General features: G+C 43.9%; 1 protein-coding gene across 1 annotated transcript; it reads right to left on the reverse strand.

Moving 5' to 3' along the window:
- Positions 1-1,674: 1,674 nt before the first annotated feature.
- sp9 (Sp9 transcription factor) lies at positions 1,675-6,208 on the reverse strand. Its single transcript, NM_001078801.1, is given in 2 exon segments — positions 1,675-3,617; positions 6,074-6,208. Coding segments are annotated over 2 exon segments (1,269 nt in total). The 5' UTR covers positions 6,095-6,208; the 3' UTR covers positions 1,675-2,369.
- Positions 6,209-12,259: the final 6,051 nt, after the last annotated feature.

Below are 12,259 nucleotides of genomic sequence, written 5' to 3' on the forward strand. Positions count from 1 at the left end.
ACCTGATCTCATTCATTCCCTCTCTGTACAAGGAACTGGGGAGCAAAGGTCACCCCCAAGCCCACCAGCAGGAAGATTCTCTTAATAAACATCCCTATACCCAGGGGCACTGCTGATGCCCCCAAGCTGCCATTCCCATAGTCCCCTACTCCCCCCGGCGCTTCCGCAACTCCTCTAAAGTCTGTCTCCCTTGCCTTGTCCTGCACTGAAGGGGTTAAAAGGGGAACTAAACCACAAGAGACGAAAACATGTACAAAAAAACCCCACCGTCAAATAGATGAATGACACAGATTTACTGCAGGATGAGTGATGAATAATAAGCCAATTAAACGTAGACATTGCTAATTATCAGCATGACAGTTGGAAGGAAAAATAAACTCGAATTGTTAGTGCCACAATTGAAAGAGAAAGATTTAATCACAATAAAATCTGGGGGCTACAATTTCACCCGTAAATAAATTCGTTTCCCCAGAACATCAGGCGTAATTGCGACTTGTCCAGAAATGAGCAACTGTCGCCCCCTTGTCTCTGTTCTCTCCAACAACTGCTCCCTGTACTCGGCTCCAGCACACAATGTCTCCCTTTTTTTTTAAGAAACCCAAATGACTTTAATTTAGCATTTTTTTCCCCTTTAGTGGCTGGAAACAAGACAAACACCAGTTAAAATCATTTTCATTTCAATAATTGCCTTCTGGTCAATTTAACAGTGCCTTATTTTGAAAGAAGCTGTCTAAATGAGATTCCTCTTCCGAGTGTGTTCCCAGGCCTGATCCACACACTTTAATTATTCCTCTCTCCCTTTTCTCTCTCTCTGCATAAGACGCTGCGCTGGGTAATCACAAAGAAGTCCAGAATATCCTTGAACCCTTTCAATAGCGTCCCCAGGCCTTGCCTTTTGGAAAGAAAATTAAAAAAAAAAAATTGTAGAATAATAAAGGCAAGAGGCTGCTTTCCTAGCATTAAAAGGCTCAGTTATCAAATTAAGTGCTTATTTTAGAAGCTTTCAAATCGTTTCCATTTTATCTCCACTTGCCCTTTACCGTTTGACATGTAAATTTCGTGCAGTTAATTTGGACAATTAAAAGCGATCTTCAAGGGATGTTTTGTCCCAGGGAAGATTTTTTTCCCTTTTTTCCCCCTGGACTAGCTGAGATAAAGTTGGTCAGGACAAATGATGGCTAGCAGATTAATTAGATATTTGATAAGACACGAATCTCTAATGAGGGAATACAACACACATGGGGTTGCTCTGTGTTCAAAGTCAAAATTAATAACAGGGAACAAGATTTTCTATTTGAGCTCGGAATGTCTGCTGCGGGGTATTTATCGTGGGCTTTTCCACTGGGATCATCTGTAAACCGAGATTTCTTATTTCAATTACTAATATTCTTACCCTTGATTTCGTTTTGATATCAATTAATGCGCTTCTGTAATGTTACATTAGTCAGTGAGAATTGTTTCTATTTCAACACAAAATGAAACGTTATTTTATAAATGTCTCGGTTGACAGATTCTTATACAAATAGATCATTATAAATAATATTTACAAAATGGAACCCAATAAAAAAAAATACCAAGAACTGTCATGATCAGAAGTCTTTAATACGAAAATCAAAATATGACCAGGATTTTTTTTTTTTATAATACAGATAAACGCATTTAAATTTGATTTTCTTTTTTTTTTTTTTTTTTAATTTACGCGTCTGAGTGAAATGTTAAATCAACATTTTAAATATCTCTTACATATATATATATATTGACTTTCACAAAGTGCATCAGAAAAGAAAGAAAAAGAAATATCCTGAATTTCAGGAATCCACGAAAAATAAAACTATTGGAATAAACGTTTACAATGGGGAAAATGAATAAAAATCAACACGACCTTTCTGAAACCTATTTTTATACAGAATATAGGAAATGCTGATAAATCGTCCCAAATATTTCCCTCGGTTTTTTTGTTTCATCTTCTCACCTTAATCTGCGTTTAAAGATGAATTGAATTTATTGATCATAAAAAAAAAACTGTTAATAGATCTCAGTGGAGGATTTAGTGTCGTAATCCACAAAGGAATCGGAAGGGGTTTCTGGTCTTTTTAATCGCTGTAATAGAAAGAATAAGGGGGTTCCCAGTCTCTGAGCCCCGATAATTGCGTCTATTGCTCTGAATCTAGAAGTCCTGCGATATTTTCTAGTTTCATTTTGCCTTTGCCAGTACATAGAGTCCAGTGCACTCGAGCAACAAGTAGCTATGAATCCCCCCCAAAAAATTCAGTCGCATCTCTAAGGCGTCCGTATGCGTTTTTGTCGCCACAAACTGGCTGCACCCCCAGGAAGAAGTCTATGTGCCCCCAGAGGTGGCCGCCCCCCTCCTAGGAGTCATTCCCAGAGTCCTTTCCGGGCCTAACCCCTTCCATGATGAGTTCAGGGGATTCAGATCTAGGGGTCTCCAAGTTGCTGGCGTCTGTGTCGCTGTCGCTTCCCTTTTTGCCCCCTCCACCTCCCCCGTTGTGCGTCTTGATGTGCTTGCTAAGGTGGTCGCTGCGCATAAAGCGTTTGTTACATACAGGGCAGGCAAAGCGCTTCTCTCCAGTGTGGGTGCGCAGGTGCCGCTGAAGTTCGTCGGAGCGAGTGAATCGCTTGCCGCAGAAGAGCCAGTTGCAAACGAAGGGCCTCTCCCCGGTGTGCCAGCGCAGATGCGCCTTCAGGTGAGACGTTTTGCCGTAAACCTTCCCGCAGCCGGGAATATGGCAGCTGTGCAGCCCCTTCCTCCTCAGGCTGGCCCCGGCGGGCCCCAATCTCTCTGCCTCTTGGCAGTTGGGGCAGTCGCAGGTGGCCCTGCCTGAGTACCGTCTGGCTGAGCGCCCAGTGCCCCCTGCCCCAGTCCCTGCCGCCCCAGAGAGCATGGGGCCCCCAGAGTCCGGATAGGAGGGCAGCACCGGCTTGAAGGCGTCTTGGGTGAGTAGGTGCTGACCCCCTGGGAGCAGATGGGAGGCGCCAGTGGAGCTGAAAGCTGAGTGGGTCAGGGAACTAAAGTCCGGGCTGTAGGCTCCCAGCTGCCCATGTGCGGCAGCCCCAGAGTGGAGGGCCCCCTGCGTGTTCTGCACCTCCAGCCATGTGCTGGGGCCGGCAGCGTGTACATCCCACCAGGCCGAAGCCCCGCCAGACACGTCCGAGTGGAAGCCAGACTTATACCAGGACTCATATGGGTGAGCCATTCCCACCCGCGGATACAGACCCTCCGCGGAGGCGTGAACCTTGGAGATGAAAGCTGACTGGCCGGCTGATTCCTGCGGGGACACCCCAGAGGCGCTGGAAAAGAGTCCGCTATAGTCACTGCTGAAGGCGGAGGAGGTTGGGGAGGTGGAGGCCAGGCAGAACGCACTGTTGGCTGTGGCTGTTCCCCCTGTTAGGGCACCGGAGGCCCGGCTGGTGGCTACTGCGAATCCCCCCAGGCTAGAGCCCAGGCTGCAGCTGGATGAGGAGCGTTTCCAGGGATGAAAACCTCCTTTGGCAAAGGCGCTGGACTCCGGCAGGCTACTCAGGGGGCTGGTGTTCCCGATCTTATTGCAGGTGGCAGCCAACATGGCTAGGGGAGTGGTACCAAATCTCGGTTCTTCCTGAGGAGCACAAAGAAAATCATCATTAGCAGGTGTACCCCTATCTCAGCCTACACAGAACCACAATAGCAGATCAGAACCACAATAGCAGATCAGAACCACAATAGCAGATCAGAACCACAATAGCAGATCAGAACCGCAAGATAACTTGGTACCAGAGCCTCTAGCCCCCCTCACCCTGTTACTCCCTCTATTCCAACCACATTGCGGACGCAGTTTTGCTTAATTTAAGCCCATTTTAGCTCATAAAGTAACAGATAAATGACATTTCTGCTGTCTTATCCCCACTCCTAGTTCCAAGAATATTTCAATATAAAAAGTTGGCTTCCCCCAGTTAGAGGGTAACTAGGCATTCTCCCCAAATCTCACTAAATTGGCCCTTACCCCAGCCACTGTTTAAGTACCACAACCCCCAGAGGGGCAACTCCACAGTGTGGGACCACTGCTTTATGGCCACTGCCACTAATGCCTCCCTCCAAGTTCAGCCACTTTACTGCCCCATAACCCCAAGCCTCCGACTCTTGCGCAATGGTATTCTGATACCTGGCGCAAACCTTCCCAGGACCCCGCTCATTGTAGAATTAGTGCCAATATCCTGCTGATTGGAACCAATGTCAGTCCCAGCCCTTGGAACAAACCCCATTAGTGAGATGAACAAGTGGGCTGTCGGGAACCTGCCACCCTGAATCCTCACCCCGCACTCATGAAACTATTGTATCCCGACCTGATTCTATGCCAGGAAGGAAGGAGAGAAAAGTGGCAGGGTCTGTGGGCATGGGGTATCCTGCCAACTGAGATAACTTTTCTTGCAAATGGGGGTCTCTGTTACAGGGATCTTCTCAGTATTAGAGTCACTAAGTTTGGCTTTTCACCTTTGGGAACTCGCACTCTGACAGGTTTATGAATTTAAAGTCCCAATAAAACCATTTAACGGCTGCGATTCTTTTTTCTTTGAGTTCAGGGGTAACACAAAGACTGCCAATTGCAGATCTGAATCACCTTTCACGGATTATTTGCGATCGCTTATGAATTTCCACATTCCGAATAAGCAAACCAAAATTAGCGATTTATTCAGGATAACCCGAATTAATCGCAGAAAGTGACGCACTACAGTAAATTCCATCCAAACGAAATATTTCGAGAGAACCAACTTTACAACTTGACAGTATTCAATGGATTCGGGTTTCTCAGTGCGGTCAGTTTGTTCTGATTTTTGTCATTATACAAGGAACCAGTCAGCAATGAGATTTATCCGCCTACGATCGGAAATTTTAGCGACACAAACTAAAATCGATTTAGCCAAAGTGGCTGCAAAGAAACTGAGACCAAATTGTTTCTACTTTCGAACAAGGGAAGGAAGGAGACAGCTCCGGGCTTTGCCTAATTCAAGTCAGGCTTTTAAATATCTAAATACTAAACAGATGGGCAGGAGTGCCCGAATTTGTGGCAGTGCCAGGCAATATCCTTGCTATTCTCAATGATAGGTAATATCCATATTGATGACGGTGCCAGGCAATGCCTGTGTTAATGGAAATACCAAGAAATGCAAGTATTTATAGCAGGGCCAAGTAATAACTCCATTACTTGCAGCGCCAGGCGGCAATAACTGCATTGCTCTTAGTGCCAGGCTAGAACCAGGGAATAGTGGTGGTAGTGGTAGTGCCAGTCGGTATCTGTTTTAGAGACAGTGTCGGGAAATATAAGGGTAAGTAGCACCCAATGCCAGAGGTGATAGTAGGTAAGTGGCAAGTAGTATCTGTGTTATACCAGTGCAGAGTTTAGTAGCAGTTCTAGGCAATATAGGGTTATATAAGGCATTGGCACTGTCAGGCAAATAAATATTGTCTGGGGCACTGCCAGGCACTGTCATTACCAGGCAAGGGAATGGTAAGCAGGGCACAAGGTACTATGGGAATGAGTGGCAGTGTTAGATAATGCTGTAGTTTTGGCGGTGCCAAATTAGCAGAGTGGGTGCCAAGCTACATAGGGGCAAAACTAATAGGAGCAAGCAGTATGGCAGGGCAGATATGTAATCAGCCAGGTAAATGCCAGGGGAATGCAGCTAATGGTTTGGGGATTTGGCTAATGCCAGCAAGTGATAAGCAATTGTGAGTGCCAGTCCCGAACCCACAAGCAAAGCTGCCAGTCAGATCTGTATAAGAGTAAGTCTCCCTGTACATAACGTACATAACATAAACTGAAAAGCAACAAACACCACACATTTAGGATTAGATGATTATTAAAACCACAACCCACAAGCTCTGTTGTGCGCTTCTGTCGCCCAATTACTTTATACAATATATATATGTGTGTGTCTGTATAATGCAAGGAAATGTCACAGCTCCGAATACCAAGCAGTCGGCCCTGCTAGGAAACGATTGTGCCCGGATACCCTGCGGCTTAGTGCCCTGCGGCTTAGTGCCCTGCCCCTGTGCTGGGAGAGAGAGCAAACTTACCCCAAGTATAGAGGTAGCCATAGCCCGTCCCTTGGCCCTGGGCAGAGATCAGGGTGCCTGGGTGGGGAAGAGGTGCTGCCAGGCAGGGTGCTCCCTTCTCCGCACACAACTTGTACCGACTGAGGTTCCACCTACTGCCTCCAACGCGCTGCTCCACTCAACGCTAAGCCCTGCCAGCCGCTGCTTTGAAGTACCGCTGCCTGGCGCTCTCCACCAATCAGCAAGCACGGAACGCCGACTGGAGGCGCGTCGCAACCAATCAGAATGGGAGAGATTTAAGACATCTGTGCACTGAGGGCAGGGAGAGGGTCTGGAATTTCTATTGCTTTGGGCTCTAGAAATCCGACTTTCACCCCTTCCCTCCCAAAGGGGCCTGCAATGCTCAGCAGGGAGATGCCTTGTGGGCCCCTGTGGCTGTGAAAAGGGCATTAACCTATTTAGATGCTTTTTCTTCCTATGGGGATTGATTGGGATATGTCCTGACTGTTATTCACATTGAGCCGGGCTTCTGTTCTGACAGATCTGATGGAGAAGGAAAGGGGGGTGGGTGGGCTTGGGTGGTTAATTACAAATCAGGAGCTGGTCAATTTAATTCTTTCTTCAGAGCTTGTTATAAACATTTGTATCCATCCCATTGCCGATCAATAATGCATTTTGCATCGGAAAAATATGATGTCACAATCTACTTTTTTTCCAGCAGGTTCAAGTTAAACGGAGAATTCGCATAAGAGGAAAGAGCTGGTATCGCACGTCTGGCTGCTGGGGTCTCGTTTGTTTTTACAAGATCCCACTTTAACCCCAAACACCCCCCAAAGCCAGTGCCACCTGGGCAGAGTCAGGCTGGGATCTGCCAGGAGTGACATTCCCTACAGGATATTTCATTCTTCTTTGCCTATTTCGTTTAAAGGCACCATCTCTTAGAAGTTCATTCTCTACACCCCTCTCCTAATCTATCCTCTGCTCCAGGGTGTTTAATTTTTCTTTCCTTTGACAGGTTCCACCTTCATATCTAATCGCTCCTGAAAGATCCCCAGGGGAGGCAGAAATCATTGCCACAATGGAGCCGGGTTCCCCTTGTCATGTGTGAGGCTGGGGAATTGGCACAGTGTGGACATTAAAAAGGCTCCTGTATCAAGAAGGAAAATAAATCGAAATATCAGTGATCTAAACGTGAGGGGATCACCAGTCCACAACAGGTGAATCTGGTAACATAATCTGCTATTCCCTTTTCTAACAGGGGCTCATTCAGGTGTCCTAAGGCTGCCTGGCTCTGTTCACACAGGGTGACTTTCCCTTGGACAAAATCGCAAATATTACAGATTTATATATGCTCATGGATAAATACACACACATATTTAATATATTTTCAAATAAAGACATATAGCATACCATTAATCTGAATGTCATTTAAAATATTTTCCCATTCTTCCCATTACTGTATGCATTTTTTGTAGCTCTGGCTTAATTGATTTAATTGCGCTGCATAACAGCACATTTTTATTTCTCGTGTTTAATCCACAATTCGCAATTTAGAAGGAGCTTAATACGAAATATTGGAGAAGAATATTCCAAAGCAAAGTCGATGTTTGAGCTGAATTCTCCCCTGGCTGCCTGTGCAGTTGCTAAAACAAAGCTTGGGGTAGTATGCTAAAGTGGGGAGATGGCTGTTAAAACATTTGGGGGATAATGACAGCATAACAAAAGCCTGGTTTGGAGAGAATCATCGTCCTTTTAAAAGTTAAAAGCAATTGGGGGGGAGAGAGCTTTCATCCGACGTTTTTACATTATTCAAAGCGGTCAAATAATACTTCTATTATAGTGGCTGAATGCAACCAGTCAAGCCAAGTGCAATTTGTGCAGAGTCTGTGCCTTAAACCTCCACTTCTTTCTAAAGAGGTGAATATAGAACAATTTCTTGCAAAGCCAGACAGAGAGCACACAAATTGCTTCCCTTTGCTGCAATCAGGGCAATTTAACTGCAATGCAATTAGCCCTATTAAATGTCGATTCTGCATAAACAAATTTGACTAAAACGAGAATGTGGGGTGAAAAAAACCTCTAGTGAGTTACTGAGTTGAAATGATTTCTTTTTTTTTCCTTTTAAAGCAACAAATTGGAAACAATTGAGGGACACGTTCTTCCTTTCCTTTTATATTTATTTCTTTTTTAGATTTATTTCTTTCTAAAATGTCCCCTTTTTTCAGATGGTGCGAGTCCAGGTTATGGCTGTTTATTACGTTCCTTTGCCAGTGGATATATGCTTCCAAGCAAACAACTGGTTAAATTATATTGATAGAAACAATTGATAAACCTTTCCTTTTCTTCTAATAGATATATATATATATATATTTTCTATTAAATAAAATGTTGCTTTATTCCACATGGTGTGACATTAGATATGGCTGTATGCATTACATTCCTTGGACACAGGGTATATGCTCTCAGGCACACAGATGGTTAAATAATATTAATGCCTATTTAAAAAAAAAAAAAAAAAAAAAAAAGTAAAAATAATTAGCATTTGTTAGGGCTGGCTAATCAGTTCCCATTGTTGGGGAGAAGTTAATATTGTATCCGTTCTCCTGTCATTGGGCAGCAGATCATTCGCAGGAATAAGTATATTGCGCAGCGCAATAAAGGTGGCAAATGTGTATAATAAACAAAGTTCTTCTTTAAAAAGAGAGAAACATATGAAATATCTTGTTTCAGGCAACAGACAGAAAGAGCCTGGTGTTTGGGTCGGTAAGGCAGAGTCACATCAAGCAACAATAATAAGTATCCTGCCATTCATCAGCAGCAGGGCACCTTAAGACACCATATTTTATAATTACACTTTCATTTACATTTTATATAATCGACTGGTTATTATCAAATCAAGTGATGCTGATAAAATAACACCTTCAGGGAAGGAAGCCAGCCCCTGTACCTTCTCTGTAGGAAAAGGAGGGGGGTGGGAATCTGCAAATACAATCGGATGGGACTGTTTATTCAGATCTCTGTCCTTAACTGGGATTGTTTAGGTGAAATTACTGATTAACTATTAAATATGTTATAGACAAGTAATACTTCTTATTGTGTTTCTAGAAACATTTCTTAAACGAAATGCCACTAGGCATTTAGGCTAGAAATTAAAAAAAAAATCCTCCTAAATATATATAAAGATTTGTGTGTATATATATATATATATGTATCCCACAGACACATCACATACATATTTACACACACACACACAGATACAGCTTGTGGAGTTGCATATTTAGCCCGAATGGATGAGCCACATGCAGCCTAATGTTAATCTTATACACAGACAAACTGTAATTTTAAATGGAGATATACACATAGCGAATTCACAGTGTTTGATGATTTTAATGACTGCAATTATTGAGAAGGCTTTCAGCGTGTTTTCTGGGAGGGAAATAAAAAAATATAAAGTTTATTTGAAGGGGTATAGGTATCAGAATATTGCAGAAGCAGTGGGATACTTATACTGTTTTAGTGGAGCCCAGGGGGGTAAGGGTATTATTGTAGGAGCCTCACTGGGATAGTTACATTGTGACAGTGGTGGAGCCTAGTGAAACAAGGATGGTTACACTGTTACAGAGGGGCTGGAGCCCAGGGGAGTAGGGGTATCAGAGTATTATAGGTAAATCACAAGGATAGTTACACTGTTACAGAGGGACTGGAGCCCAGGGGAGTAGGGGTATCAGAGTATTATAGGTAAATCACAAGGATAGTTACACTGTTACAGAGGGACTGGAGCCCAGGGGAGTAGGGGTATCAGAGTATTATAGGTAAATCACAAGGATAGTTACACTGTTACAGAGGGGCTGGAGCTCAGGTGAGGAGGGGTATCAGATAATTGCAGGAGACACACTGGTATATTCATGTTATGACAGTGGTGCTGTTTCCCAGGGGAGCATGGGTATGGGGCCACTGCAGGAGGACCACTGGGATAGTGGCATTGTGACAGAGCAGCTAGAGCCCAGGGGAATTAGGCTACAGCAAGAGAGTCACTGGGATAGTTACACTGTGACAATAGGGGGGAGCCCAGGGGAGAATGGGTATCAGATTATTGTGGGAGAATCAGTGGGATAGTGACATTATGACAGTGGTACTGGAGCCCAGACCATTGCTGGTTATCAGACAACTGTAGGAGAATCACTGGAATAGTTGCATTAGGAGTAATTTATAAACAATCAGCAAATTTGTCCCGGGCAGTAACCCATGGCAACCAATCAGATCATTGCTTTCAGTGTTCAACCTGCAGCTGGTAAAAAAAAAACTAATCACTAATTGGTTGCTATGTGTAATTGCCCAGGTGCAAATTTGCCCTGTGTTTATAAATTAGCCCCAAATGTGACAGTGGAGCTGGTGAATCAGGCTGCAACAAGAGACATTAGTGGGATAGTTTTATTGGGACAATGGGGCTGGGGCCCAGGGGAGTAAGAGTGACAGGGGTCAGTCCCACCAGGCAGGGTACAGAACCCTACTCTTCTATTGGGGAGGGAACACCGGTGCAAGCAGTTCAGTCGGCAGGGGCTCATCAGGTATTTTTCCAGTGTCCCACCCACCCAGTCCAATCCCGATAGTGGTGCTGGCACAAGTCGTGCCACAACAAGTCTCCGTTGCCGCGAGCGACTAATTTCCCCGCAATGCAATCCCACCGGCTAGAATGTAAATTGCCGGTGGGATGGCATACGCGGCGCCGCAATTTGCCGAAGTCGTTGAAGTTTCAACTTGTGTGTCACGGCCCTAAGGAACTGTCTCTCTGATGTTAGAAGTTAGTTCTTGCTAATGATATTACTAATTCAGGCTTACCCTTATTGTAACATTATGGGCTCTCTAGTGACAGCTGATTATTTCCCCTCACTTTTCATAGACACACGGTGACCACACACAGGACCAGATAATTGGTGCCATTCAAATAGGGATAATTCTTTTATCCCTATGTCCGCCATCAGAAACTTCAGGGCCCCGAACATGTTATTTTGGCCACGCCCCTTGCTTATGCAATATAAACAGCTGATGTTACTCTATAATAAGCAGTTCATATAAATTGATTAATATGCTGATAAGTCATTCAGTTTATAGGGGTCAGTGGAATTGGCGCTGAGTTTAACCCCTTCGCACCTACCTGCCCTTGCTCTGTGCTGTCATTACTCGATATGGAAGTTACGTACATTTTTGCATAAGTTACATAAACTGCACAAGCATAGGGGCCCAATAAAGTTGCTGTGGGGCCCAATAACTTGTCATTCCACTGCTGAAAACCAAATCAAATTGTGCACTACCCTGAAATAAGATGAATGAATTGGGTCAGTAGTTATGGTGGGCACAGTAGTAATCAGTAGTAAAACAGCCCATTTGACAAAGTGGATTTCATGCATCAAAGCAAATCACCCCCTTGTGACAGTAGATATGTGACATTAGAGGAGCCCAGAATATTAAAACACAGATGGAACCTAATGTTTTGGAGATCCCTAAATAAACACATTTTTATATGTTGTTTGAGGGAAATGAACCCCCTTTAGATACCATGACATTATGATATTTCATAAGGTCCAGTATGTCTGATGTATAAAGTCGAAGGACACCAACTCACAACCAGATCTTTAGTTATCTCTAAACAAGTTCCAAAAAGTTTTATGTATAAGGTCTGAGGAAACCAACACACATCCAGTTAATTAGATTTCCCAATATTAGACAAGGTCCAGCAGGACCTATGTATAACGTCTGTACAAACCAACCCACACCAAGATTTATAGTTATCTTGACTTCTGGATATTAGATAAAGTCCAAAAACTTTCATGTATAAAGTCTGAGGGAACCACCCACACCCAGACTTATAGACATCCCGACTTCAGGATATTAGACAACGTTCACAAAGTTTCATGTATGAAGTCTGAGGGAACCAGCACACATACAGTTTATTACGTATCCTGATATTAGACGAGGTCCAAAAGGTCTTATCTTTAAAGTCTAAGACTTTAGAGACCAGACCCCTCCCTGATCTCTAACTGTCACAGGATCATGGGATCTTATGATTAAGGGGAATTTCAACTCAGGCCATGAAGCGTTTCACGTTCAATTGGCAGTTTACAGCCCTCTCCTAGAGGCAATTAGAAGCCTATTACAAGCCATTAGACTGATCAATGTACCTTAAACAATACAGATGATTTATATGGC

The sequence above is a fragment of the Xenopus tropicalis genome, chromosome 9 (genome assembly GCF_000004195.4).
Source record: "Xenopus tropicalis strain Nigerian chromosome 9, UCB_Xtro_10.0, whole genome shotgun sequence".
Classification (NCBI taxonomy): Eukaryota; Metazoa; Chordata; class Amphibia; order Anura; family Pipidae; genus Xenopus; species Xenopus tropicalis.